The sequence below is a fragment of the Muntiacus reevesi genome, chromosome 18, assembly GCF_963930625.1.
Source record: "Muntiacus reevesi chromosome 18, mMunRee1.1, whole genome shotgun sequence".
Classification (NCBI taxonomy): Eukaryota; Metazoa; Chordata; class Mammalia; order Artiodactyla; family Cervidae; genus Muntiacus; species Muntiacus reevesi.
The window spans coordinates 28,594,263-28,618,015 of NC_089266.1; the positions used below are offsets into that span (position 1 = coordinate 28,594,263).

The 23,753-nt window shown below is 50.4% G+C and overlaps 1 protein-coding gene across 2 annotated transcripts in view; it reads left to right on the forward strand.

The window, feature by feature from the left end:
• SPECC1 (sperm antigen with calponin homology and coiled-coil domains 1) overlaps window positions 1-23,753 on the forward strand; it is a 196,444-nt gene that overhangs the window by 40,231 nt on the left and 132,460 nt on the right. For both annotated transcript variants that reach the window (XM_065908704.1, XM_065908706.1), the window contains exons 2-3: window positions 15,022-15,188; window positions 22,129-22,267. In XM_065908704.1, the coding sequence (XP_065764776.1) occupies window positions 15,042-15,188; window positions 22,129-22,267 (286 nt within the window). In that variant the 5' untranslated portion in view covers window positions 15,022-15,041. The remainder of the gene's footprint in view (window positions 1-15,021; window positions 15,189-22,128; window positions 22,268-23,753) is intronic.

Below are 23,753 nucleotides of genomic sequence, written 5' to 3' on the forward strand. Positions count from 1 at the left end.
GCAGGCATGGGCAGGGCTCTGGGCGGGCCTCAACCCAGAACAAAAACCAGGTGGGGGCAGCTTGGTGAGGGCGGGGAACTGTCCTTTTGCACTGAACCGCACTGGTCAGACACATCTGTGTCACAAAGAACCCGTCCTCAGGGGGAGCCACAGTGCTGTAGCATCATTGTGCCTGGGTCCCACCCTGGGGACCGGTCACAAGCCCGCTACTGTCCTGCTGTTCCTTGTAGACCTGCTCCTGAGGTCCCTGCAAGGCCCCTGCAGGGCCATCCCAGGAGCAGCCTGGACATGATCCCTCACGTGTGCGGCTATTGTGTGTGTTTAAAACGTGATCTGAGAGCGTTGTGTGCTGGAGAGAGACAGGGCCTGTTCCAGGCACTGAATAAATTAACCCCGCCAAATACAGCAGTTGCTTTCATGAGCCAGCTGGTGCTCCAGGAAAAGAGCTGAAGCCTGTGGGTTAGCAAAGAACATTTCAGGAATGTGAAAACAAAAAAGAAATCAGCACATTCAGTGATTTCACTTAATCCTGTAACAATAAGAAAATCCAGAGCGATGGCCGACTCGGCAGCTGGGTGGAAGGCTGGACTCTGCCTGCTGTCCATAAGGGGTGTCCGCCAGGCCCTGAGGTGGCCAGGGTGCTGGTGCAGCCCTGAGGCTGGCCCCACACACTCCGTGCCTGTGGAAGTTCCAGGAAAGTTCTGTCTCCTCCTCATTTCCTCAAGTGGTCTAGGAGCCAACACAAATGCTGTCAGGCTTGATGGCCGTGCGGTCCTCCCCTCTGTCCCTCCCCAACCCTGGGGTGGCTGCTGCTGTCACATCCATGCACTGGAGGCGTCATTGCCCACTGTCCTCAGACCCAGCTCCTGGGCCCACAGATGGGGGCCTGGCCTGCTGCTGGCCCTCCTCCATTACCACCAGGTCCCCCAAGGCTTCTATCTGCCCCAAAGACAGCATGCAGTGAAAGGGCCCTTTCAGTGTTTCTTCTTGGCTCAGTCCCTGCCTCCCCCCAGCCCAAAGAATCAGAGTTCTCCCAGGAAGATCTTCAGTGCCTTAGACAGACTGACAGACAAACTGCCAGGGGCCACCCTGCCAGCCTCCAGACACCTGGGCCACAGTGCCCAGCATGGCTGGGATCCAGCTGAGACCCTGCTTCTCTGACCCTTCAACCAGACCCAGGGCTGCCTTTTCAGAATACTGTCATCATTACAGAAAACCCACAGCCACTGCTGAGGTCCTTGGTGAGTCTGTCAGTGACCACAGGCTTCTGAAGGTGCCCATCGGGGGAGAAGTCTGCCTGCTGAGCAAAAAGCAAGAAGGAACCAGAGTCCATCATGGTTTCTTCCCTCCACAAGGCCTTTATTTTGATGAGCTCAAGATTTGCTTTGGTTTTTAAACTGAGTGTTCCCAAACTCCTATGTTCATCGACTCAATGGACATAAATTTGAGCGAACTCCGAGAGATAGTAAAGGACCGGGAATCCTGGCGTGCTGCAGTCCGTGGGGTCACAGAGTGGACATGACTTAGCAATTGAACAACAGCAACAACAAAGCTCCTAATTTAGGGGTTGGGGGCTAACATATGTACACTACTATATATAAAATAGATAGGGCTTCCCTGATGGCTCAGCAGTAAAGAATCCATCTGCAATGCAGGAGATGCAGGAGACTCGTGTTTGATCCCTGGGTCAGGGAGATCCCCTGGAGGAGGAAATGGCAACCCTCTCCAGTATTCTTACCTGAAAAATCCCATGGACCGAGGAGCCTGGCGGGCTACAGCCCATGAGGTCACAAAAAGTCAGACATGACTAAGGATGCATACATATGTAAAATAGAGAAACAACAAAGTCCTACTATAACACTATATTCAGTATCTTGTAATAACCTATAAGGGAAAAGAATCTGATAAAGAATACATATGTGTACATAACTAAACCACTTTGCTGTACACCTGAAACTAACAACCATTGTAAATCAACTAGACTTCCGTTTATAAAATCCTGAAACAGATTAGTTGTTCCCACTGTCACACACAAGCACAGACACACAGACATGCACACAGAGGGATACACACAGACACACTCACAGTCAGAAACTGGCCAGATAGCTTGGGGTTTGCCCGGTGAGTGCCCTGTCTCCTGGCGTTATAAAGGTACCTGCCTCTGACATCCACAGACAGGAGGACCCGGTGGGGAGGAGCACGACTCTTTAGGGGAAGAGAAACTTAACTTGTTGTGATTAATATATCGGAGGGGATGGGGACACGGCCGAGGAGGCCTGGCTTGTGACATGGCGCAGCAGAGCCTGTGATGGGGCAATAGGGACCATGCCTGCACTCCTGCCCTGAGTCAGAGTGGGGGGAGTGCTGGCATCTCCCACCATAGCTCCTGGATCATTGAGCCACCTTCTCAGCCAGAGGCCATGGAAAGTGAACCTCGTGGATTCTCGGGAGCCTGTGCAGCATGGAGCATGGGAGCTGCCTCTCCTGTGTCTGCAGACAGTTGCCTCCTCCTGACTTCTGTTTCCTGTTGGCCTGAGGCCTTGTGGCTGAAGTTTAGTGAGCCTGGGGATGGGGTGGGGGGTGGGCAGTGGGTGTGGGAGGGGCCCCACCTCTGCACTTGTGGACGGATGGTCCCTTTTGCATCTGCGCCCAGCAGTACTGGGGGAGGGGACTTGTGCACCCCCCATCTCTGTAGGGCAAGTGCATTGAAGTGAGTGGGTGGAGGGCATGGGGTTTTGCTGGGGGGCTGGGGGTGGAGCGGCATGCCCTGTAGTGCTTACATTGTTTCTGGAGGAAACAACAGAATGAGTCAGAAGTGGCTGCTGGTTTTCTTGGAAGCTGTGCCAGTGACATCACAGGGTTTGCCCCTTGTCCCACCTGGCAGAGAGGGGGCCCCCAGAGGAGCAAAGAAACAGAAAAGTTTGCACAAAAGGTACTTAGACTTGATACTTTAAATTTTTGGGCCCCTAACCCTGTGGTTGCCATTGGCTACCACTTAACAAAGCATCGAACATAAGTTCCTGTATTGTGATGTTTCAGTTAAGATGTCTGAAATCTTAAAGCATAAAATTGTAAAATATTGTTGACCATTACTGTGAAACTGGGATTATAGCACACATTTTTTTTTTAAAAGCCATCCTTTGGGAATAAAGTCAGGAATGGAGATGAATCAGTAGATGGTTTTAGAGATTTGGTGTTGAATGACTTCAAGAACTATTTCCCCGTACGTTACAAGTTAGATTAGTCTCATAAGGCTGATGCTGATACATCCACATGAACTCCATTTCTAATATACCAGTGCTGGAAGGCCCTGCATCTCATCAATGGATGAGAATCCATGGGGTTCTCATCCTGAGAACCATTTGGTTTCCTTGGTAATTGTTTAGAGGCGTCTATAGGTCTTACAGGAGGAGGACTATCATTGCTTTGTGGCTCCATTTTGTTGTTACTATTGGTTAGTCACTCAGTTGTGTCTGACTCTTTATGACTTTATGGACTATAGCCCACCAGGCTCCCCTGTCCATGGGATTTCCCAGCTAAGAGTAGTGGAGTGGGGAGTATTTCCTTCTCCAGGGGATCGTCCCAACCCAGGGATCAAACCCAAGTCTCCTGCATTGGCAGGCAGATCCTTTACCACTGAGCCACCTGGGAAGCCTGGCTCCATTTTATATTCTCCGGTTAATTCAGCACTGATTTTGTGAATCTAGGCACCTGGTTAATAGAGGAAGAGCAAGGAGACACTTGCACACGTTTCTTCAGTGAAAGAAGGGCTCTAGCGTTCATTCACCAGTGTTTGCCAAGCACCTACTCTGTGCCCCGGGAATACTGAGATGAACCGGGAGGTGGGCTGTGTGGGGTGGGTGAGGCAGATGATCAGCGAAGGATGGCCAGTGGCAGCCAGAGTCTCTGTCTGGTGATAAATCTCTGAAGAAATGAGTGGGAAGCTCATGCAGAGATTGGAGGGAAAAGGCCTTTTGAAGGAAGACCCCCCCCCCCACCCCCATGTGAAGAGCTGGGGAACCTTCCAGGTGTGATGCTCCTCCAGGGGATCCAGCTGGGCACGTCCGGGGGGGGGCCTCTGATAGCATAGATGGGGCCTCTGGACAGAGGTCTCAGACCTGGGGGTTGTGACAAAGGTCTTGGATTTTTACTGTAAGTATAGTGAGAAGAAGCCACAGGAAGGTTCTCTGCAGGGAGGGACATGGCCTGACTTGTATGCTTTTAAAAATAATTTTAAAAAATTTAAATTGTACACACACCATAAAGGTTACCATCTTAGCCATTTACTTGCTTTGTGTTTTTAAAAAGCCTTCTGGCAGCTGAGTGGCCTTAACTGTCCTGAGCAGGATGGGCAGAAGCAGAGCTGAGACTGTCTGTCCTCTGCCGGGATGCAGTAGCATGAGGAGGGGGTGGGCCGGGGCAGGGGAGTGTGGGGAGAGACACTTGGTGTGGGGCGGTTAGTATAGGAAGGCCTTGTTGGCAGAGCCCCACAGGAGGGACTGGAACATTCATAGAGGGAGGCCTCTGAGGAAGGTCTTAGAGACTGCAGGTGGATCGGTAGGGCCTGACTGCCCCTCGGGGTGTGGCTGGCCTGGCTGGTGGAGCCCAGATGGGCTGTCCCTTGATTGGGAACAAGGTTGAGCTTGGGTCCATCTGGGGAAGCGCTGAGGCTCGGGCACATTAGCAGTCTGATGAGCATCAGACCAAAGATGAGTGTGAACTATGGGTTCGTGCGGGAGCAGCGGCCCCAGCCGAACGCTGAGGCTGAGTTGGGCGCAGGAGTGTGGGGAAGGGAAAGCCAGGGCTGCACAGTCCACCGAGAAGGAGAGGGGAACGTGGGGATCCACACAGGAGCTGGACCCCGGGCAGATGAGGATCTGAGGGACAGCCCTGGGCACTGGGGGAGGGAGAGCGGGAGGAGGCCCAGCTGACAGTAGAGACGGGAAGTCAGGAGAAGCTGCTGACTCAGGCTGGTCTGTGCTGGGGCTGGCGGCTCCCCGGAAGGCCAGCTGCCGGGCGAGTCGGTGGACAGACGAGGGTGGGGCCCTGAGGAGGCCCTCCTGGGCTGGGGAGGCTTCTATAGGGATACCCCTGAGCTCACTCCGATTGTCCCTCCACATCATCAGTCTCTTGCAGATGCTGCATCTGTATTCACCCCCCCCCCCCCGCCCTCCCCACACACACTTCTCGGTGAGCCCTGAGCAGCAGTGGAGATCAGGAGTCAGGAGAAAGCAGGGAGAAAGCACTTCTGTCCCCAGTCCCTCCCCCATCCCAATCCTCCTGAGTGGTTGGGTTGGCTGCACTTCGCTGCCGGGGGCTCAGCTTCTGCTCTTGGTCCAGCTCCCTCAGGGGCTCGGCTGCTCCATCCCAGACCCAGCAGGCTGGGGGTGATCCTGGTCTGGCCTGGCTTCTGTACCTCCCCTATGCTGCTTTCCAGACAAGTCAGCTCCTCGTAAAGAGTCCTTTCTGAGCTCTCCTGTTCCCCAACTGATGTCCCAGACAGAGGCAGGGACATGTGACTGAACAAAGATTATGACTAAAGATGTGTGTATGTGTGTATACACACACGTGCGCTTGCGTGCTCAGTTGTGTCTGACTCTTTGGGACCCCATGGACTGTAGCCTGCAAGGCTCCTCTGTCCATGGGATTTCCCAGGCAAAAAGACCGGAGTGGGTTGTCATTCCCTCCTCTAGGGGATCTTCCCAACCCAGGGATTGAACCCTAGTCTCCTGCGTCTCCTGCTTTGCAGGCAAATTCTTTACCACTGAGCCATGATTCAAGATGCTTCTGCCTAAATTGAGATGAATCCATTTCCCTCCTCCACTATAATTTTTGCTTTGTTTTGTCTTTCTTATCATATTTTAAAAACTTGTGGTGAAATACATGTAATATAAAGTTTACTATCTTTACCATTATGAAGTGTTCAGCTCGGTAACATTAAGTACATCCATGCTGTTTTGCAACTATCACCACCATCCATCCACAGAACTGTTTCTTCTTCAGAACAGGAACTCTGTCCCCATCAAACAGTAACTCCTGTTCACCACCCCCACCCCCCACAGCCCCCTGCAACCACCGTTTTACTTTCTGTTCCTATGAATCTGACTACTCTAAGAACCTCACGTAAGTGTAATCATATAAGTGTTTCTGTCTTTCTCTGCCCGGTTTATTTCACTTAGCATAATTTCCTCAAGATTCATCTATGCTTTTTCTTCTTTTTGAAGACTGAATAATATTCCATTGCATGTATAAACCACTTTTTGTGTATCTACTCATCTGTCAGTGGACATTTGGTTTGCTTCCACCTTTTGGCTGTTGTGAATAATGCTGCTGTGAACATGGGTGTGCAGTAATCTCTTTGAGACCCTGCTTTCAGTTTTGGGGTCAGTGTACCCAGAAGTGGAATTGCTGGATCATACGGTAAAATCCGTTTTTTATTTTTTTCAGGAACCACCAAACTGTTTTCCATAGCAGCTGCACCATTTTATATTCCCAGCAACAGTTCACAAGAGTTCCAGATTTGCCCACATTCTTGCCAACACTTGTTATTTTCTGGTTTGGCTTGACTTGGTTTGGTTTGGGTTGGTAGTAGCTATCCTAATGAGTATGATATGGTATCTCAGTGTGGTTCTGATTTGCGTCTCCATGATGTTGAGCATCTTTTAATGTACTTTTGACCATGGGTATATCTTAGTTGGGCTTCCCACGTGGCACAGTGGTAAAGAATCTGTCTCCCAATGCAGAAGACGCAGGAGACTGGGGTTCATTCCCTCAGTTGGGAAGATCCTGTGGAGAAGGAAACAGCAACCCACTCCAGTATTCTTGCCTGGGAAATCCCACGGACAGAGGAGACTGGCCGGTTGGAGTCCATGGGGTCGTAAAAAGTCAGACGTGACTGAGCACACACGCATATCACCTTTGGAGAAGTATCTATTCATGTCCTTTGTCCATTTTAAAATCAGGTTAGTTCTCGTTGTTGAGTTGCAGGAGTTCTTTGTATATTCCAGATGATAATCCTCCCTTAGTCTGCCTGGGCGCTCATAACAGAATACCATAGACTGAATGCCTTAAACAACAGAAATTGATTTCTCACAGTTCTGGAGGCTAGGAAGTCCAAGGACAAGGTGTGGCTGTTGGGTTCTTGGTGAGGGGTCTCCTCCTGCCTTGCAGGCGGCCGTCTTCTCACTATGTCCTCGCGTGACTTTTCATTAGTGTGTGTGTAGCAGAAAGGTCTCTCTCCCCCGCCTCTCCTAATAAAGGCACCAATTCTATGGGATTAGGACCCACCCTTATCACTTCATTTAACCTTAATCCACCCCCTGAAAGCCCTATCTCCAAATGAAATCACTTTGAGAATTAGGGCTTCAACATATAAATGTGGTGGCAGAGGAGCACAATTGAGTCCACAGCAAACCCTTGCCAATGTTTTCTTCCATTCTGTGAGTTGCCATTTCACCTTGTTGATTGTGGGTTCTCTGATGCATGGAAGTGTTTAATTAAAAAAATTTTTTTTTTCTATTTACTTGACTTTTTGTCTGCATTGGGTCTTCACTGCTGCGCATAGGCTTCCTCTAGTTGCTGAGCGGGGGCTGCTCTCTCTTGCAGTATATGGGCTTCTCACTGTGGTGGTTTCCATGCCGTGAAGCACAGGCTGTGAGCGTGGGCTCAGCAGTTGTGTCGCATATGAGCTTATTTGCTCCATGGCATGTGGGATCTTTGCAGACCAGGGACTGAACCTGTGTCCCCTGCACTGGCAGGCGAATTCTTAACCAATGGATCACCAGGGAGTCCCAAGTGTTTAATTTTGTTGTCATCCAGTACATCTTGTTGCCTGTGCTTTTGATGTCATATTTAAGAATCCATTGCCAGATCCAATGTCATGAAGCTTTTCCCCTGTGTTTTATTCTGAGAGTTTTACAGTTTTGGCCCTTACATTTAGGTCTTTCATCCACTCTGAGTTAACTTTTGCCTATGGTGTAAGGTAAGGGTTCCACTTAATCCTTGTGGTGTGGACACCCAGTTTTCTCAGCACATTTGTTGAGAAGACTATCCTTTCCTTTGAATGCTCTTGGCACTAGACAATAGTTTATATTCTTACTCTTTCAATAGACCTTTTGAAACTGTTCCTATAGAAAGAGCTCTTAAAGTACTTTATTTCCATCTCCTTTTGTACGGCCTTGACTCTTTCCTATAGTTCTTTGATGCGAAGCCACATTTTAGGTAAGGAAACAACTCCTGGTTAGTGGCTACCAGCTCTGTGGGACGCTGGCTTCTTGGTTCGGCTTTGGAGACAGAAGGATGACCCAGGGCAGTATTTCTGAGGGTTTGATCTCAATATAGCTCCCAGATTACAGCCTCTCTCTAGGATCTGCGTTTCATATTTAAAGACCAGCTCCTCCTGTTTTTTTGATTTTTTAAAATTCCAGATTAAACCCTATTCGTTATGGTCTCCACCTTGTGGCAGCCTGTCATAGTTTCTGCAAGTCCGTATTCCATTTCCAGAGTGTGTTTTCAGCTTGAGATGGTGGGGCTAGTGCTGTGCGGTTGTCCTTTTCGGTTTAGTTTTGTTTCATCCCTTCTTGGTTCTCACTTTCTTCCGATGACTTCTGCCGATAGGATCAATGAAATTTTGTTAAAATTTTATGTATTTATTTTTGGCTGAGCTGGGTCTTTATTGCTGTAGGCTTTGTCTAGTAAGCTGGGGCTGCTGTTGATTGCAGTGCTTGGGCTTCTCTTTGCGGTGGCTTCCCCTGTTGGGGAGCACAGACGCTAAGCTCACAGACTTCAGCAGTTGTGGCTCAAGGGCTCTAGAACTTGGGCTCAGAAGTTGTGGCTCCCCGTGGCCTGTGGAATCTTTCCAGATCAGGGATCGAACCTGTGTCCCCTGCATGGGCAGGTGGATTCCTATCCTGCCTCTGTACCACCAGGGAAGTCCTCCATATGAATTTGCCTTTTCCCTTCTGATGCTGTGTAGAAACTTGTTCTTTATATACTGGGAAGGATTGAATCTAAACAAAATGGGATGACTTTTCATCTCGAGACCAACAGGAAATAATAAGCTTTGAAGAGCTTCCTTTGGCCTCTAACTGGAGTCCGGGATTCCCTTGGCTGTTCCCGGGCCAGGTTTTCAGCGTAAACATTCCCAGGTTGGGTGGGAATCGAACTAGGTGCTGGTTGAGGAGCCTGGCTCTTCCTCTGGAACTGAGTTTCCCAACCTGGGGTACCAACAGCTTAGGCAGGATCACTCTTCATTGTGGGACTGCCCTTTGGGTACTGGGGTGTCCAGCAGCATCTCTGGCTCCACCCCCAGCACCACCCTGCCAAGCTGTGACAGCCCAGAGCAGCTGCACACACTGTCAGATGTCCCCTGGGGGCAGAATCCTCCGCCCACCCCACTGCAGAGGTCAAGAGCAAGCCCAGAGCGGGTTCTAGAAAGCTCTTGCTGGATATTTTCAGCGTGCCATTCACTTGCCTTCTGTTTCCTGCCGAATCCCCTGGTAGTTGAGCTATGTGAACATGCTTATTTTGTTCGTTCTCAGACTTGAATGCCTCCGCTCTTGGCTTCCTGGGGCTTATTGTACTTGGAGTGCAAAGCTGAATGCCCTCACCCACCCCTGGACACTCCTTATTATTTGTGATGGTCCAGAATGGTTTCCCGGCTGCCTTTCGATTTTCTTGCCTTAAAAGGGTAACCAGTCTGAGGCCCGAGACACCCACCCCCCAGCACAGCTCTGAAGGTGGCGCTGAAGCATCTGAGCTGCATGCTGGCTGACCTTCCCTCTGCATGGACTGTATCATGTTCCTGACTATTCTATCCCTCTCTTTCTCTTCCATCTTTTTTACTTAACTCCACTCAATTTATGAGTTATGGTTTAAATAGAAGTCTTACACCATTCTAGAGAGGAAAGAAGCTTGATAAGAATATAAAATGAACAATTTAAGGAAAATAGCCCTGGGAAGACCCTCTCCCTGCCCTTGTGGAGTGAGTTCCTAAATTTAAGTGTACCTTGGATCCTCGGATAACATGGGTTTGAACTGCATGGATCTACCTACAAGTAGGTATTTCCACAGCGGATCCTCAGTACATCTTCGTCCGTGGTTGGTTGAATCTGTGGATACCAAGGAACCACAGACTCGGAGGGACCACAGACATGGAAGGGACCACAGACATGAGGGACGAGGGACTACAGACACGAGGGATCACAGGCATGGAGGGGCCCAGACATGAGGGACCACAGACGTGTGGGGACCGCAGATGTGGAGGGGACCACAGACATGAGGGATGAGGGACCATAGACGTGAGGGATCACAGGTGTGGAGGGGCCCAGACATGACGGACCACAGACGTGTAGGGGCCACAGATGTGGAGGAACCCAGACATGGAGGGCCAACTATAAATGATGGATAAATTAAGCCCCACTTTGTTCAAAGGTCTACTGTAATTTCTTGATCAGTTTGATCCTCTTGAGTTGGTTAGAAGAATTTTTAGGAATCAGGAAATTAATCATAGAAATCTTTTTTTTTTTTTTCTTTTCGTCATCTTGTGCTTGGCTAGAACCCATCTGTCTATTTTCTGTTATGAACTCATAACCCTAAGAGAAGTATCATTCATCAGCATGCACACGATGTTGCCTTTCAGCCACTGGGGCCAGTCCTAGTGACTGTGGGGTGTCTGCTCGTTGTTCAGCTTTCTCTGCACGTTCCCTCTGTCGGATTTCCAGGTGAACACAGGCTGCTCTGTGAGTAAGGAGAGGCCTTGCTTACGTCTGGAGTGTCTGTCTGGACATTAATTAATTAATGCCACTGGACATTAATTCCATGGATCCATCGCTGGGTGTTGCTGAGTCCATAAAGCCAAGTAGCTCTTGGCTGAACACCATGAGCATTTGTGAGTAGGCAACTGATGCTCGTTGAGTGTCTTTTGTTGTGTGATATGCGGACACCAAAAACTCTGTTGATCAGGTGAAGATGTTGGGAATCGTAGTGTTTTGAGAAGCATGCCTGAGCCTGTGCAGTGAGCAGCGGAGGTGGAATCGGACCAGGAGCTCTGGATCCGGAAGCCTGTGTGCTTTCCTCAGAACACTACCCAGGGAGGCCATGCCCACCCCTGGTGTGTAAGAGCCAATTAAAACTGGATTTGAATCCTGGCTGTATCGTAAACTCTGTGGTTTGGGCAAGTTCCTTAACCTCCTGAACAAAACCAAGTGTTCCCATCTTAGACTGAGGGTGATGCTACCTGGTAGGGTTGTGATGAGGGCTTGATGACATGTGAAGAGGCCTGAGCAGCGCCAGGCCACGGGTGAGGGCAAGAGGAGGGTTGGAGAGGAGGCAGTGGGAAGTGGATCGGGTTAAAGTCTGCAGAAGCTGGGAGTGGGCCTGGCGCCCTGCCCAATTCTAGCAGGAGGATCCCAGGGAGTGGACAGGGAGCAGGGCCAGAGCAGGCTGAGCACTGTGGGTGGATGACTGCAAGGATGCTCCTTTTGGGGTCCATTCCTGAAAAGCCCACGGCTGAGTGTGGTCAGAGCAAAGGAAAGAGGAGGCCTTGGAAGATTTGGGGAACACAAGGAAGACCCGGTCCTGCTGGAAGGGGCAGGCGATACTTAACAAAGTCCTAGATGCGGAGAGTGGGGAGCAGGGCACCTAGCTGGCCTTCAGCCTGGCTGGAGGCTGAAGCACCCCCACCCAGCACCCTTGTCCTATCCTCATCCCAGGAAAGTGGCACTGCTCTGGTGGAGCCCACTACCCCTCAGGGCGTATTCCCTCCAACACAGCACCCACCCCAGCACCCCTCCCCCAGCACTCTCCCTACCAATAGGACTCCCTTCCTGGTTCAAGGGGAGATGTTACTTATTTCATTTCTGTATATTTTGAATTCTGGAAGAAGATGGAATCTGAAGAGTCTGGCTGGCGCATGAGTACAAGATAAATGCCTCCATCTGGGAAAATGAAGGAAAGATGTGTGAAGGGAACCAAAGATGAAGAGTCAGGCAGTGCGGAGGGGCCCAGGGGAGGAAGGTCCTCTGTGTAAATGCATCTGGGAATAATCAGATTGGGTTCAAGGTTCTAGGAGAATAAAGATGTGATGATGCAAATGAAGTAACCCTGAGAAATTTGCCTCAGAGCAAGTAACCGCAGCCTTCGAGAAGTGGCTGCAGGTCTTTGAGGTGACTGTCTGGAAGGTTGTCAGATTTGTTGCCAGAGATTAAGAGTTTAGATCTGGAATTTTGACTAGGGTGCATTTTCCCCCTTTCCTTTCTCTTCTTTTCTTTCTCCCTTGTCCCTCCCTTTTTTTCTTCCTTCCTTTTTTTTTTTTTTTTTAAAAGATTTATTTATTTATTTTTGGCTGCTCTGGGTCTTCATTGTGGTGAACTGGCTTCTCATTGCTATGGCTTCTTTTGTTGTGGAACACGAGCTCGGTAGTTGTGGCTCATGGGCTTAGTTGCCCTGTGGCATGTGGGATCTTCCTGAGCCAGGGATTGAACCTGTGTCCCCAGCACTGGCAGGCTAGACCACCAGGGAAGCCGCCTTCCTTTCTTTTTCTTTCTTTTTTTATGCCAAGGGCTTAGGGAAACACTGGGAAGATTTTCCATCACCTTCTTTCTGCTTTTCCTCTTCAAGGTCTTATCTTTCTTCTGGGGAATGAGTATGATGCATTTCATTTCCATTTTGATGGGTAGATTTTGGAAAGCACAGATGCGGTATAGAATCACCTCTGTTTTCACCAAGTAAGTCCTACAACAGTCATCTCTAAGTAGTTGCAGTCATCACCTGAAAGGGTGCCTTGATTAAACAGATACTTTATTTGTTGTCACTATGAGTCAGACTGACATGCCACTGGTTGGTTCTGCAGTCATGGGTAAAATTCATCAGTAATTCTCTCCAAGAATCACTCAGGCTATGTTCATTCATTTTATACTGAGAGTTCTAATAAAATGAGTTGCTATATAAGTCTTAACCTAGGAATTCTTCCATTGTTGCTGTGGAAACAAGCATTAAAAATTGTGGGCCGAGAGAGAAAAATAGCTGGTGCTAAACATCCATGCAATACACAAGAAGTGGTTGTTTAAATACAGAATCTTAAAAATCATGATATCTGGAATCAAGCTGAGACTAATAAACTGTTGAACTAGTCATATGGCTGAAATCATGAGTAATTTTTCTCAGAAATGATTTAGAAAACATATCGCTGTCTTAAAATATTATTTTCACCTGTAGTCACATTGGCACAGCTGCCAGGATAGCAGTGCTCAGAACGAGTGCCAGGTACGGTCTTGGACACTGGCCACCAGCTAATCTCTTTAAGTAGGAGCAGGGGCTGGGTGGTCCCGGCGGGGAGGCCGTTGGTTGAAATGGTGTCTCCAGGAAAGGAGACAAGAACAGAAGGACGTCCCTGCTGGGGAAGGCAGTCTGTTCCTTTTCTCAGGGGCAGAACGGGGTGTCCTGGGATGCAGTGAGGGGAGTGGTGGCCCAGGACTGCTGAGCACCAGCTACAATCCGGGAGGCGAGCAGTTAATTAGACCCAGGTCCTGTGAGTGCTGGGGCTTCCCAGGTGGCGCAGTGGTAAGGAATCCACCTGCCAACACAGGAATTGCAGGAGACGAGGGTTTGATCCTTGAGTTGGGAAGATCCCCCTGAAGAGGACATGGCAACCCACTCCAGTATTCTTGCCTGGGCAATCCCATGGACAGAGCAGTCTGGTGGACTACAGTCCATGTAACAGTCCACGGGGTCACGAAAGAGTTGGACACGATTGAATACCTGGGAGTGCAGCCACTGGCATCACTGTCACCTGGTGCTTGGCGGTGGTTCAGTCACTTAGTCGTGTCCGACTCTTTGTGACCCCACGGAATGTTGCCCACCAGGTCCCTCTGTCCGTGGGATTCTCCAGGCAACAGTACTGGAGTGGGTTGCCATTTCCTCCTCCAGGAGATCTTCCTGACTCAGGGATCAAACCCAGGTCTCCTGCACTGCAGGTGGATACCTGCAGGTGCGACACCAGGGAAGTCCAGTCACCTAGTGGTGTTTTTTAAAGTGCATTTTCCAGTTTGTTTCTTATTTGCAGTTTTGGTTCTTGACCTCACATCCCTGGTCGTGAGTGTCCACAAGGACAGGCAGAGTCGGAGTCCCATTGTGCTGCTGAGAGGGAAAAGGGCTCAGAGGTTCATGGCCAGCCGGTCCACATCCTCAGGAGTGGTGGCAGGACGCAGGCCACCTTCCTCACCTTTGGACATGGGTTTCCCCCAGGTTTTTAACCACATCCTGCTCCTTTGCACAAATTGTCTTTCCTAGAATATTTTAATTGAGTAATTCTACCCTATAATGGCAGGTCTGTCTGATCAAAATCTTCCCAATTAATTTTTAATTGATACCATTTTTGTCCAAAAGAAGAAAAAAAAGCTGTGCTTCTGTGAAATTGAATTTTCAAGTAATTCATTTATATCTATTTGGAAATTATGTAAGTTGCTCGACAGTCAACCCTAAAATGGCAAGGCTTATGGACATAGTATGTCTCGACTCCAGCTGACCTGTTTTATGTGGAGAGATACATGTATCTCCACATTGCTGAAGAATAATGTCATAACATTTCCCTTGTAGCTCAGTCAGTAACGAATCTGCCTACAATGCAGGAGACCTGGGTTTGATCCGTGGGTTGTGAAGATCCCCTGGAGAAGGAAACGGCAAGCCAATCCAGTATTCTTGCCTGGAGAATCCCATGGACAGAAGAGCCTAGTGGTCAGCCCATGGGGTCGCAAGAGTCAGACATGACCTAGTGACTAAACCACCACAACCCATGTCAGAACATCAGTAATGGTACACGTGTGTTTTCAGTAGTTCAGTGAGAGCTGTTGAGAAGCTGTAGAAAGGAACCTGGTGGGAAGGTACCATCTCAGGAGGAAGGTGCTGTCTGTGCATCCTCATCTGGAGGCTTGTTCTCCATGACAGCAGTGATGCCCATGGTGTGTGGGGGTGAAGCTCTGTCAAGTGTGGACACACGGGTTTTCTTTTCTACCCTTTGTACAGAAGAACTCCCTGGGACAAACATGAAGAGTGCAGCCAAGCCTTGGAGTCCAGTGACCAGGACAGGGAGCCATGGGGTGGACCGCCCCCGGCCCCTCCCCGCCCCCTCTCCCGGCATGAAGAGCTCTAAGTCTTCCACCTCACTGGCTTTCGAGTCCCGACTCAGCAAGGTATGGATGGGACACCGGGCAGGGCTGCTGGGTGCCCCGAGGCAGTGAGCAGGGCCCTAGGAGGGCCCCAACATAGCTGACCTGAAGGCACAGAGCAAAGGGGATGCAATCAGGGTGCCCTGGACTCGAGAGGAAATCTGTGGTTGGACTGAGACGGGACCCCCTGCATGGACCATGTGGACTCTCCAGCCAGAGTCTGACCCCAGCGTCCACTGGACGGGCTCAGGGTCACCAGGGTCCTCATAATTCAGGTGTCACTGCCCCACTGGCTTGCATCTGGACTTCTCCTCTCAGGGTTCCCCTCACCCAACCAGGGCAGCCCTTGGGGGTCTCCCCTGCTGGCTCCTCCTCACCCCCCGGGGTTCCCAACATAAATGGACTGGAGCACCTCTTTCCACCCTGAGAAGAACTTCAGAGACCTTGTCACTGGCCTACACACACACACTCTGGAGAAATCAGTGTAGCATCCTAACTATAGAAGGAGCAAAAGGAACATCATTTATAATTAAAGCATCACATTTCCACCCACAACTGCCTGTGTGTGGCTCCACTGAAGGACCTGTGGTGCTTCTTTGTGCCCCATGGATGTGGCCACTCCGGGCAGACAGATTCAGGGTTATCGTGTTGATGACTCGGACACTGGGAAGGCTGGGGTGATGGTTTGAATGCTGAGCACTCTTGGTGAAGTTGTGAACCCAAGTGCAGTCTTCCCTTGTTCTTAGAAAGTTGAGTGTATCTTATAAGTCTTATAAGAAACACATTGTCTTTATACGTAAAACAAAGGGGTGTTCCGGGTGTTCTCCACTTTGATAACAATCAAAGATGCTCCAGCTCTGCGAGTGTCTGAGGGATCTGTGAAGAGTGTGGATGCAGACAGTTCCTTGTGCCAGGCTGTCAGGTTCTCAGAAGGACGTCTGGGGTCTCCATCCTCCCACACGGTAGACACCAGTACTGCCTACAATCACGGTGGCAGCTAAGACACCCCCACAAAATTCTGACATTCTCCCTGAGGAATGGCACTGTTCCTGGTGAGGACAGTTCTTGTAGGTGACAGCATCCACTCATGAATTCTGACACCGCGTGGGGGTGACACATGGATCTGTGTCTCCAGTCAGTGCTCCTCCGGCTGCCTTTGTGACCCACCTCCTGGGTGTCTGGAAGGGCCCTTGAAGGTGACATACTCAAAATTGACTGCTCTCCTTCCCCTCCGTCTCTCCCGCCTGCAAACCTGCTCCTCTAGACTCTCCCTGTTCCAGTAAATAGCAGCTCCCTCCTGTCATCACCCAGGCAGAGCCCTGACATCATCTCAAGACCCTCCTTTCCTCCCATCCCATGGTTCACCTGCAAAACATCCCAGGGACCACCTGCCTGCTCTTGACTTTGTAGCCTACGCTCTGTTCTCAACAGAAGCCGGGTGGTCCTTTCAACACAAGTCAACACAAGTCACTCCTCTGCTTAAAATCCTCCAGGCTCTCCCCACCCATTCAGAGGGGAGTAAAGTGTCCTCCCACCCTGCCGAGCCTGGCTCCCTGGACTGCATGCACACAACTTCTGGGCTCCCCCTGTGCTGTCCTGTTGCTCCCTGGCAGTGCTCAGTGTGGGCTGAATGCCCGGCAGGGGTGGTGGGTTAGGAACAGCTTGCTGAAGAGGGGGTCAGACAGGCCTCATTAGGACCTCAGTTCTGCCCGCTCCTGGCTGTGGAACCTCAGGCTGCACAGCTGCTCTGAGATGGGGGGAGGAATGTATCTGCCCTGAGATATAAGTGTGGATAGTGTCCTGCACATAATTTTGTTTGTCATTATTCTGTTATCCTGGCCCTGACCATTATTTCCATTGTTTTAATTTTTATTGTCTTTGACCTATTGGGAGACATCTTCAGTATGAATTTTAAATGAATACATGCATTTCCCCTGTAACCGACCCTGAGAACTTCTGGAATATATTAAAATATTTTCAAGCAGTATTTAATCACAGGTGAAGCTCAGGTGTGTTTCCTACTGCTGATGAACCAGTAAAATGGTAGCCGTTTCTGCTTTGACAGATGTGTGTTTTGGAAACTGGTTCCAGTGGGAGGACATCGGGGGAGACGCAGACACTCCTCTGGCGGCTCTCGGCTCTTGTCCTGTTCCTCCGGGTCGCCAGGTCTGAACCTGTGAAAGAGGGTGACGGGGTTGGGGGAAGGAATAGCCAAGAGCTGCACCCCCGTACTCTCTGACCCTCCTCTCCTCTCTGCCTCTGTGGGCAGAGGAAGAAGACAAAACCCAGAGCCCAGAAGAGAAAGAGGTGACAGACATTGACAGAAAAGCAAGTGACTTCCCCCCAAGTGTTTTACTGCTGAAATCTGAGCACTCAGAGAAGCTGAATTACACACTGAACACAACGTCCCACCACCTGGATGCCATAGTCAGCATCTCACTACGGCTACTTTACAGGACTTCCTGGGTGGCTCGGTGGTAAAGAATCCACCTGCCAGTGCAGGAGATGGGGCTCAACCCCTGGGTCAGGAAGAGCCCCTGGAGGAGGAGATGGCAACCCACTCCAGCATTCTTGCCTGGGAAATCACATGGACAGAGGATCCTGGTGGGCTACAGGCCATGGGGTCACAAAGAGTCAGACTTGACTGAGCACGCACACGTTACCTACGACTGCTTTGCAGGAGTTGGACACATATAAGTGTAGACAGATATGTTTTCACTGGCCCAAAATGTGAGAACTAAAACACATGCACCAAAAGTAGAATGAAAGACCCTGCTTCAGATGCTGGCCTGAGCTGTGGAGCCGTGGAGGAGCAGGTTTGTGTGGGGAGCAACAGGAGCCTGGATGGGATGGCGGGGGTAGGGGGGCTAATGTGAGTCCTCATGTCACTGAGTCCAGCACAGAGAGACAAGCCCCCCGGGCTCCCTGATGCAGACAGGCCACATCACATCAGCCACTAGAAGGCCCATGTCTGTTAGTCAGGACTCCCTTGGTCACAAATGACAGAACATTGACTTGAACAGAAGAGAAACCTATGGAAGACATTTGAGGTTCCGGGTCACTGTGTGCAGGACAAAGGTGCAAGACTGGAGAATAGAGAGACCGGGACCATGGACTGGGACTCCCCAGGACTTCACGTCACCTTTCTCTGCTTCTTTGTCATCTTCGTTGTCACGTGGTATGAAGTCTGGCTGTCAGTCCTACCTGTGCCTCCCCCATTCCTTGGAGGGTCCAGCTGCTGCTTGCTTCTGGTTGGTTAAAAGCAAGCAACAAGCAAAGTATTGGGAAAGGTCCCTGCTTGGTGAGCACGAGTCATGTGTTAACCCCATCCAGTTTCCTGTGGCTGGGGCTTAGGGTCCCCGTAAAGCAGTCTCATGGTTTATGTTCTCCTTGAGTCTTGGGGACCAGGTCAGTCCTGTTGTTGTCCTTCGGGAGAGAATGCTCCACAGTTGCACTACCTGAAGCAGGAACCACCAGCCTGTGTGGCAGTGATGAGCCCTAATGTGTGTTGTGAGTGCAAGACACACATCAGGTTTTGAAGAGTGAGTGCAAAAAAAGGAAAAGACCTTATCGGTGTGTTCTACATTAATTGATAATATTTTGAATGTATTGCATCCAGAAAATGTCACTAAATTTAAGGTTGCCTGTTTCATTTATGTTTTTTAATGTTCATCCCAGACCATGTAAACTTAGGTCCATGGCTTGTATAATATTTCCACTGACAGTGCTACTCTAAAACCTTTTGGTTCTCAAAGTGTGGAACCCACAGCAGCAGTAACAGCATCCCCTGGGAACTCGTCCGAAATGCAGATCCTCAGGTCCCACCCAGACCTAGGGGATCAGAAGCTTGGCAGGGGTGCTGGGGCTGGGGTGCAGGCATCCATCTGCAGTTTAACAGACCCTTAGGATTCTGACAGACCCTGAAGTTTGAGAACCACTGCTCCAACCATTAACATGTTTTCCTCTTTGAAAGACCAGATTGTGTTTTGTGCGATTATTTGAGAACTTTGACTTCCCCCATCCCCATCTTTGTGGAATTGAAGGAATCTCTTAGCTACATGAATCTGTGAGCTGTTCAGACGTTTTCCTTTTTTAAGCTTTCATATACAGGTGCTCAGCAGCTTAAATATCAGTGGAAGCGTTGGTGAAAATACTTATTACACACATCAAAGCAAGACCGAAGCTTTCGTAGGGATCTTGTATAAGAAACCAGAGATCTCAGGTGGTGCCGAAGCTGCATTTGATGACCAGGAAACAAAGCCAAGAATGCAGCCATGAACAGAGAAAGAAGAATTAGTAACCTCACTCCAGCGGTGTGGCCGGCATCTCCTGGCTCCTCTTAGGCTTTGACCCAGTGGAAATGTTCTGTGTCTGATAATGCCTCAGAGGACAGGAAGGATCAATCTGGGGTCTGTATGTCCTGCCTCTGGGGAAAGTACTAAGCAGTGAGTCTTTCTCCAAAGGAATTCCTCGTGGAAGGTGCAAGAGAAATGAAGGGCTCCCTGTAAAAGCTTTGCTGCCACCCAAATGGGCCATGCTGCACTTAGGGAGACAGCATGCTACTGGCCTGGAGCACGTCTGTCTTATCCTTTTACCAGTGAAGGATGGGATCAGATCTTTATATAATACAGGTTGGGACCCTAAAGTCCAAGAAGAGGCCGAGGAAGTTGGTTACAACTGGTAAAATGGAACTCAGAAGTGGGCTTCGGAGTTAACTCACATCCGTATCATGGCTTGATCTGTTTATCAGGTAGAGAAACAAAAGCACAGGAAAAACCCACAAAAGCACAGAGAGGTAAAGTGATTTGCCCTGGGTCACACGGCCAGTAAGAGGCAGAGTCAAGACTCCAGCCCAGGATCCCAAGTCTGGACTTAGAGCTGGTGCCCTGAGCTGCCACCCTGTGCCGCCCATGCGACATGGCTTTCCTCCAGCCCTGCGCACAAGCCCTCACCCCGGTGGTGTGCCCGGCATCTCCTGGCCCTTCTTGGGCTCCAGCCCAGTGAAAATCTTACAGGCCTTGGGAACACAGTCCTGGGCCTGCCTCCCAGTCCTACCTCACCCACGCAGCCTCGAGTGAGTTAGTTAATGTGCTTTGTCAAGTCCAGGGTAGTCAAGTTGTGGTTTGAATCAGAAGTAACATGTGAGTCAAGGACCTAGAAGGTTCCAGGCTGCCGCATGTCATCAGCTCCTGTCTGTTCCCTTAATTCTTCCTCTGATCCTCCAACAGGCTTATCACCCAGTCTTAACAGCAAGAACTTGACTTTGCCTTCCTTCCCCCTACCCCTGCCTGCCCTTCCAGCTGCCTCCTCTCTCCCCTCCCCCACCCCGCCCGATCCCGCCTTCTCTTCTGCTCACAGAGGGGTCTCTCCAGCGGACTCAACTGGATGGCTCTCCGGCTGGAACACATAGGTTTCCCTGTTGTCTGCTCATTACATCCGAATCCTTGTCACTGCTTCTCCTCATCCTTATTTCTCCAGGAGCCAGAAGAGTCCTGCCCTGGTCCCATGCGTTCCCCCTTCCTTCCCCGCCCTGCTCCCTGTCCCCAGCTTTTAGCGTACACCTGTGGCCTCAGGGACACCCCCGTCCACTTGGTCCTCCAGGCCTGGTCCAGGGCACCTGCTCCATGAGGATGCCCACACCTCCCGTTTTTGTTTTCCTCACTCCTCATGACGAGTTCTGAGTCACCACACAGGAACTAGCCCCTTTGCTGGTTGTTGACCCTGAGAGCAGGCCACCCACTCTGCTGTGACCCGTGTGCACCCTGGCCCGTGGATTCGGCACATTGCATGCACTGAGGGTGGACGCCCAGCTGGCGGTAGGCCTTCGGAGCACAGTGTCCAGGATGGTGGGAGCAGCTCTGGGGGCTGTGGTGAGAGGGGAGGGGCCCCAGGCTCTCTGTTCCACACCCTCCCTGTTCTCCCTCTCTGGGCTCCTTAACCTTCAGGAAATGGCCCTAGAGCAGGATGGAGCCCCTGACCAGTGTGGTGGCCTGGGCTTCCTGCTCCAGGTCTCCATTGATTCAAGGGAATTTTCATGCTGTTTCCCCAAGTGTCATGTGTGTCTGTGGAGGCTCTGGACACCTGCCTGCCTTGTCTTCTTGAAGGATCCCCTCCACAGCCGTCTTTAACCAAGACTGTCTGTGGTTGGGAGAACTTATTTGTGGTTTTTCTTCTTCAGCTCATGTATGGTTTACCTGGGCCAGAGTGTGAGCTCATGTAGGCCTGCCCCCCGCCCCCACACTTCAATACCTTTCAGCAAATGTTTGTTCTCTGCCTTCTGTGCCAGGGAAGAAGGCAGACAAGGAGCAGATCCTGCTGTCTTTCTGCCATTCCTAACCATTCTTCTGGCTCCACAGTAGTCCCTCTCCTCCATCTGAACAGTGTGTGTGGGGTCGCCTGCCAGTGCTTGGGGTGGGCACCTGTGGATATTCACCTGTTTGTATCTCTTCCCTCTGAGAAGGGAAGAATCTCCAGAGGTTTTTGTGCTACTTTTTATTGTCTTTGAATTTCTTGTGTGTCACATGTGTGCCATATATTTCTTTTTTCCTTGGTTACCAGTCTTTTAAGAAAAAACAATAATACATCGGGACCATCCTAGTGGTCCAGTGGTTGACTCCCTGCTTGCAATGCACGGGGCGTCGGTTCCATCCCCGGCTGGCCTGCACGCTGGGGGCAGGGGGTGGGGGTGTCTCAGCCAAATAAATACATAAAAATACACATCATATTTTAAAAACATCATTATTTGAATGTGATTGATGGGTGGTGACCGCCCACGACCTTACACGGATCTCTGAAGCAGTGCTGGAGGCCCGCGCCAGGACCAGAGGGCATCCGGGTTTGTCCACTCTGCGCGCTGTTCCCTCCGGCCGGGGTGGGCAGGTGGGGCCCGCTCCGTGCTGTGCTGGTTTATGGCGCCCCTTCCCGAAAACGCATCTCTTCACCCTCTCTCCCCTACCTCTCTCAGCTCAAGCGGGCCAGCAGCGAGGACACGCTCAACAAGCCCGGGGTGGCCGCCGCTTCCGGAGCAGCAGCTCGGCTGAAAAAGACGTCCACGTCCGGGGCCATCTCCGAACTCACCGAGAGCCGCCTGAGGGGCCCCTCAGGTAGGTGGGAGTGGGGACAAGGAGAGACTCAGGCGTCGGGGGGGCGGGCAGGTGGGAGGGTCTCAGGGAGGTGGGGCAGGTGGCCGGGGTCCGGGGAGGGGCGGGGCACGTGGGGGGAGCCCAGGGCGGAGGAGCCCAGGAGGCCCTTTCTTGTCCATTTGAAAATATCTCAGGGCTTCACTCCCCCTTCCCCCGTCAGGTCTGTCAGGACCACTTTGAGTCAGGAGCTTTTAGGCGACAATATTCCACAACGGGGGGTTTATGTCTCGGGGAGACAGACACAAGGGGACACGGAGGCGGTGGGGAGCCCTGTGTGTCCCTCCACCCCTCTGCTTGTCCGTCACCCTGCACGTGTGGACTTCGTGGGGATCCAGGCAGGGTGGTACAGGCCGCGGGGCTGTCTTGGGGTCTTGGTACTGCAGTGTAGACGAGTGTGTGGGCCCACAGGTCCCTGGCCAAGCTGCCCAGCCTGCGTCCTGGGTCCTGTGGAGACCAGGACAATCTCGAGGTTGCTTGCAGTCGCTTAGACGCCAGTGGCCGCTGAAAGCTGTAGGCATTCTCTGTGTTAGCAGTTTTTTGAGAAACAGAAAAGGTTTTTTTTTTTTTCTTTTTAATCCATTACTCAGAGCACTGGAAACTTAAAACATCAAAGAATATATTTCATTTTCTTTTGCAGCATGTAGATAAGAAAGCTGAGCTTTCCGTGGTCCAACTCACAATGCAGGCCCATAAATGATCGTAATGTATTGCTCAGTTATCCAAGATGGGAACAGCTGAAATGTTCATTTATGATAGGGGTTTAATGGTAGCCTGCTTATGACTTCCTCACTTTTACATAAAATATCACAGATTAGCTTTCCAAAGGTATATTTTAATTTACTCTTTTCAAAAAGTTGAATCTGTAAAGAATATATGTGACTTTTTTTATGATGTGGGGGGGATGGCCTCATGTTTCTCTACAACCATTTTACTTTTCAAAAGACTGGTTTCATGCTAAATATACACACATTTGCTTTTTTTTTTTTTTTTTAGTTGGAGGCCAATTACTTCACAACATTTCAGTGGGTTTTGTCATACATTAACACGAATCAGCCATAGAGTTATACGTATTCCCCATCCCGATCCCCCCTCCCACCCCCCCCCACCCGACTCCTCTGGGTCCTCCCAGTGCACCAGGCCCGAGCACTCGTCTCATGCATCTCACCCGGGCTAGTGATCTGTTTCACCATAGATAATATACATGCTGTTCTTTTGAAACATCCCACCCTCACCTTCTCCCACAGAGTTCAAAAGTCTGTTCTGTCCTTCTGTGTCTCTTTTTCTGTTTTGCATATAGGGTTATCATTACCATCTTCCTAAATCCCATATATATGTGTTAGTATGCTGTAATGTTCTTTATCTTTCTGGCTTACTTCACTCTGTATAATGGGCTCCAGTTTCATCCATCTCATTAGAACTAATTCAAATGAATTCTTTTTAACGGCTG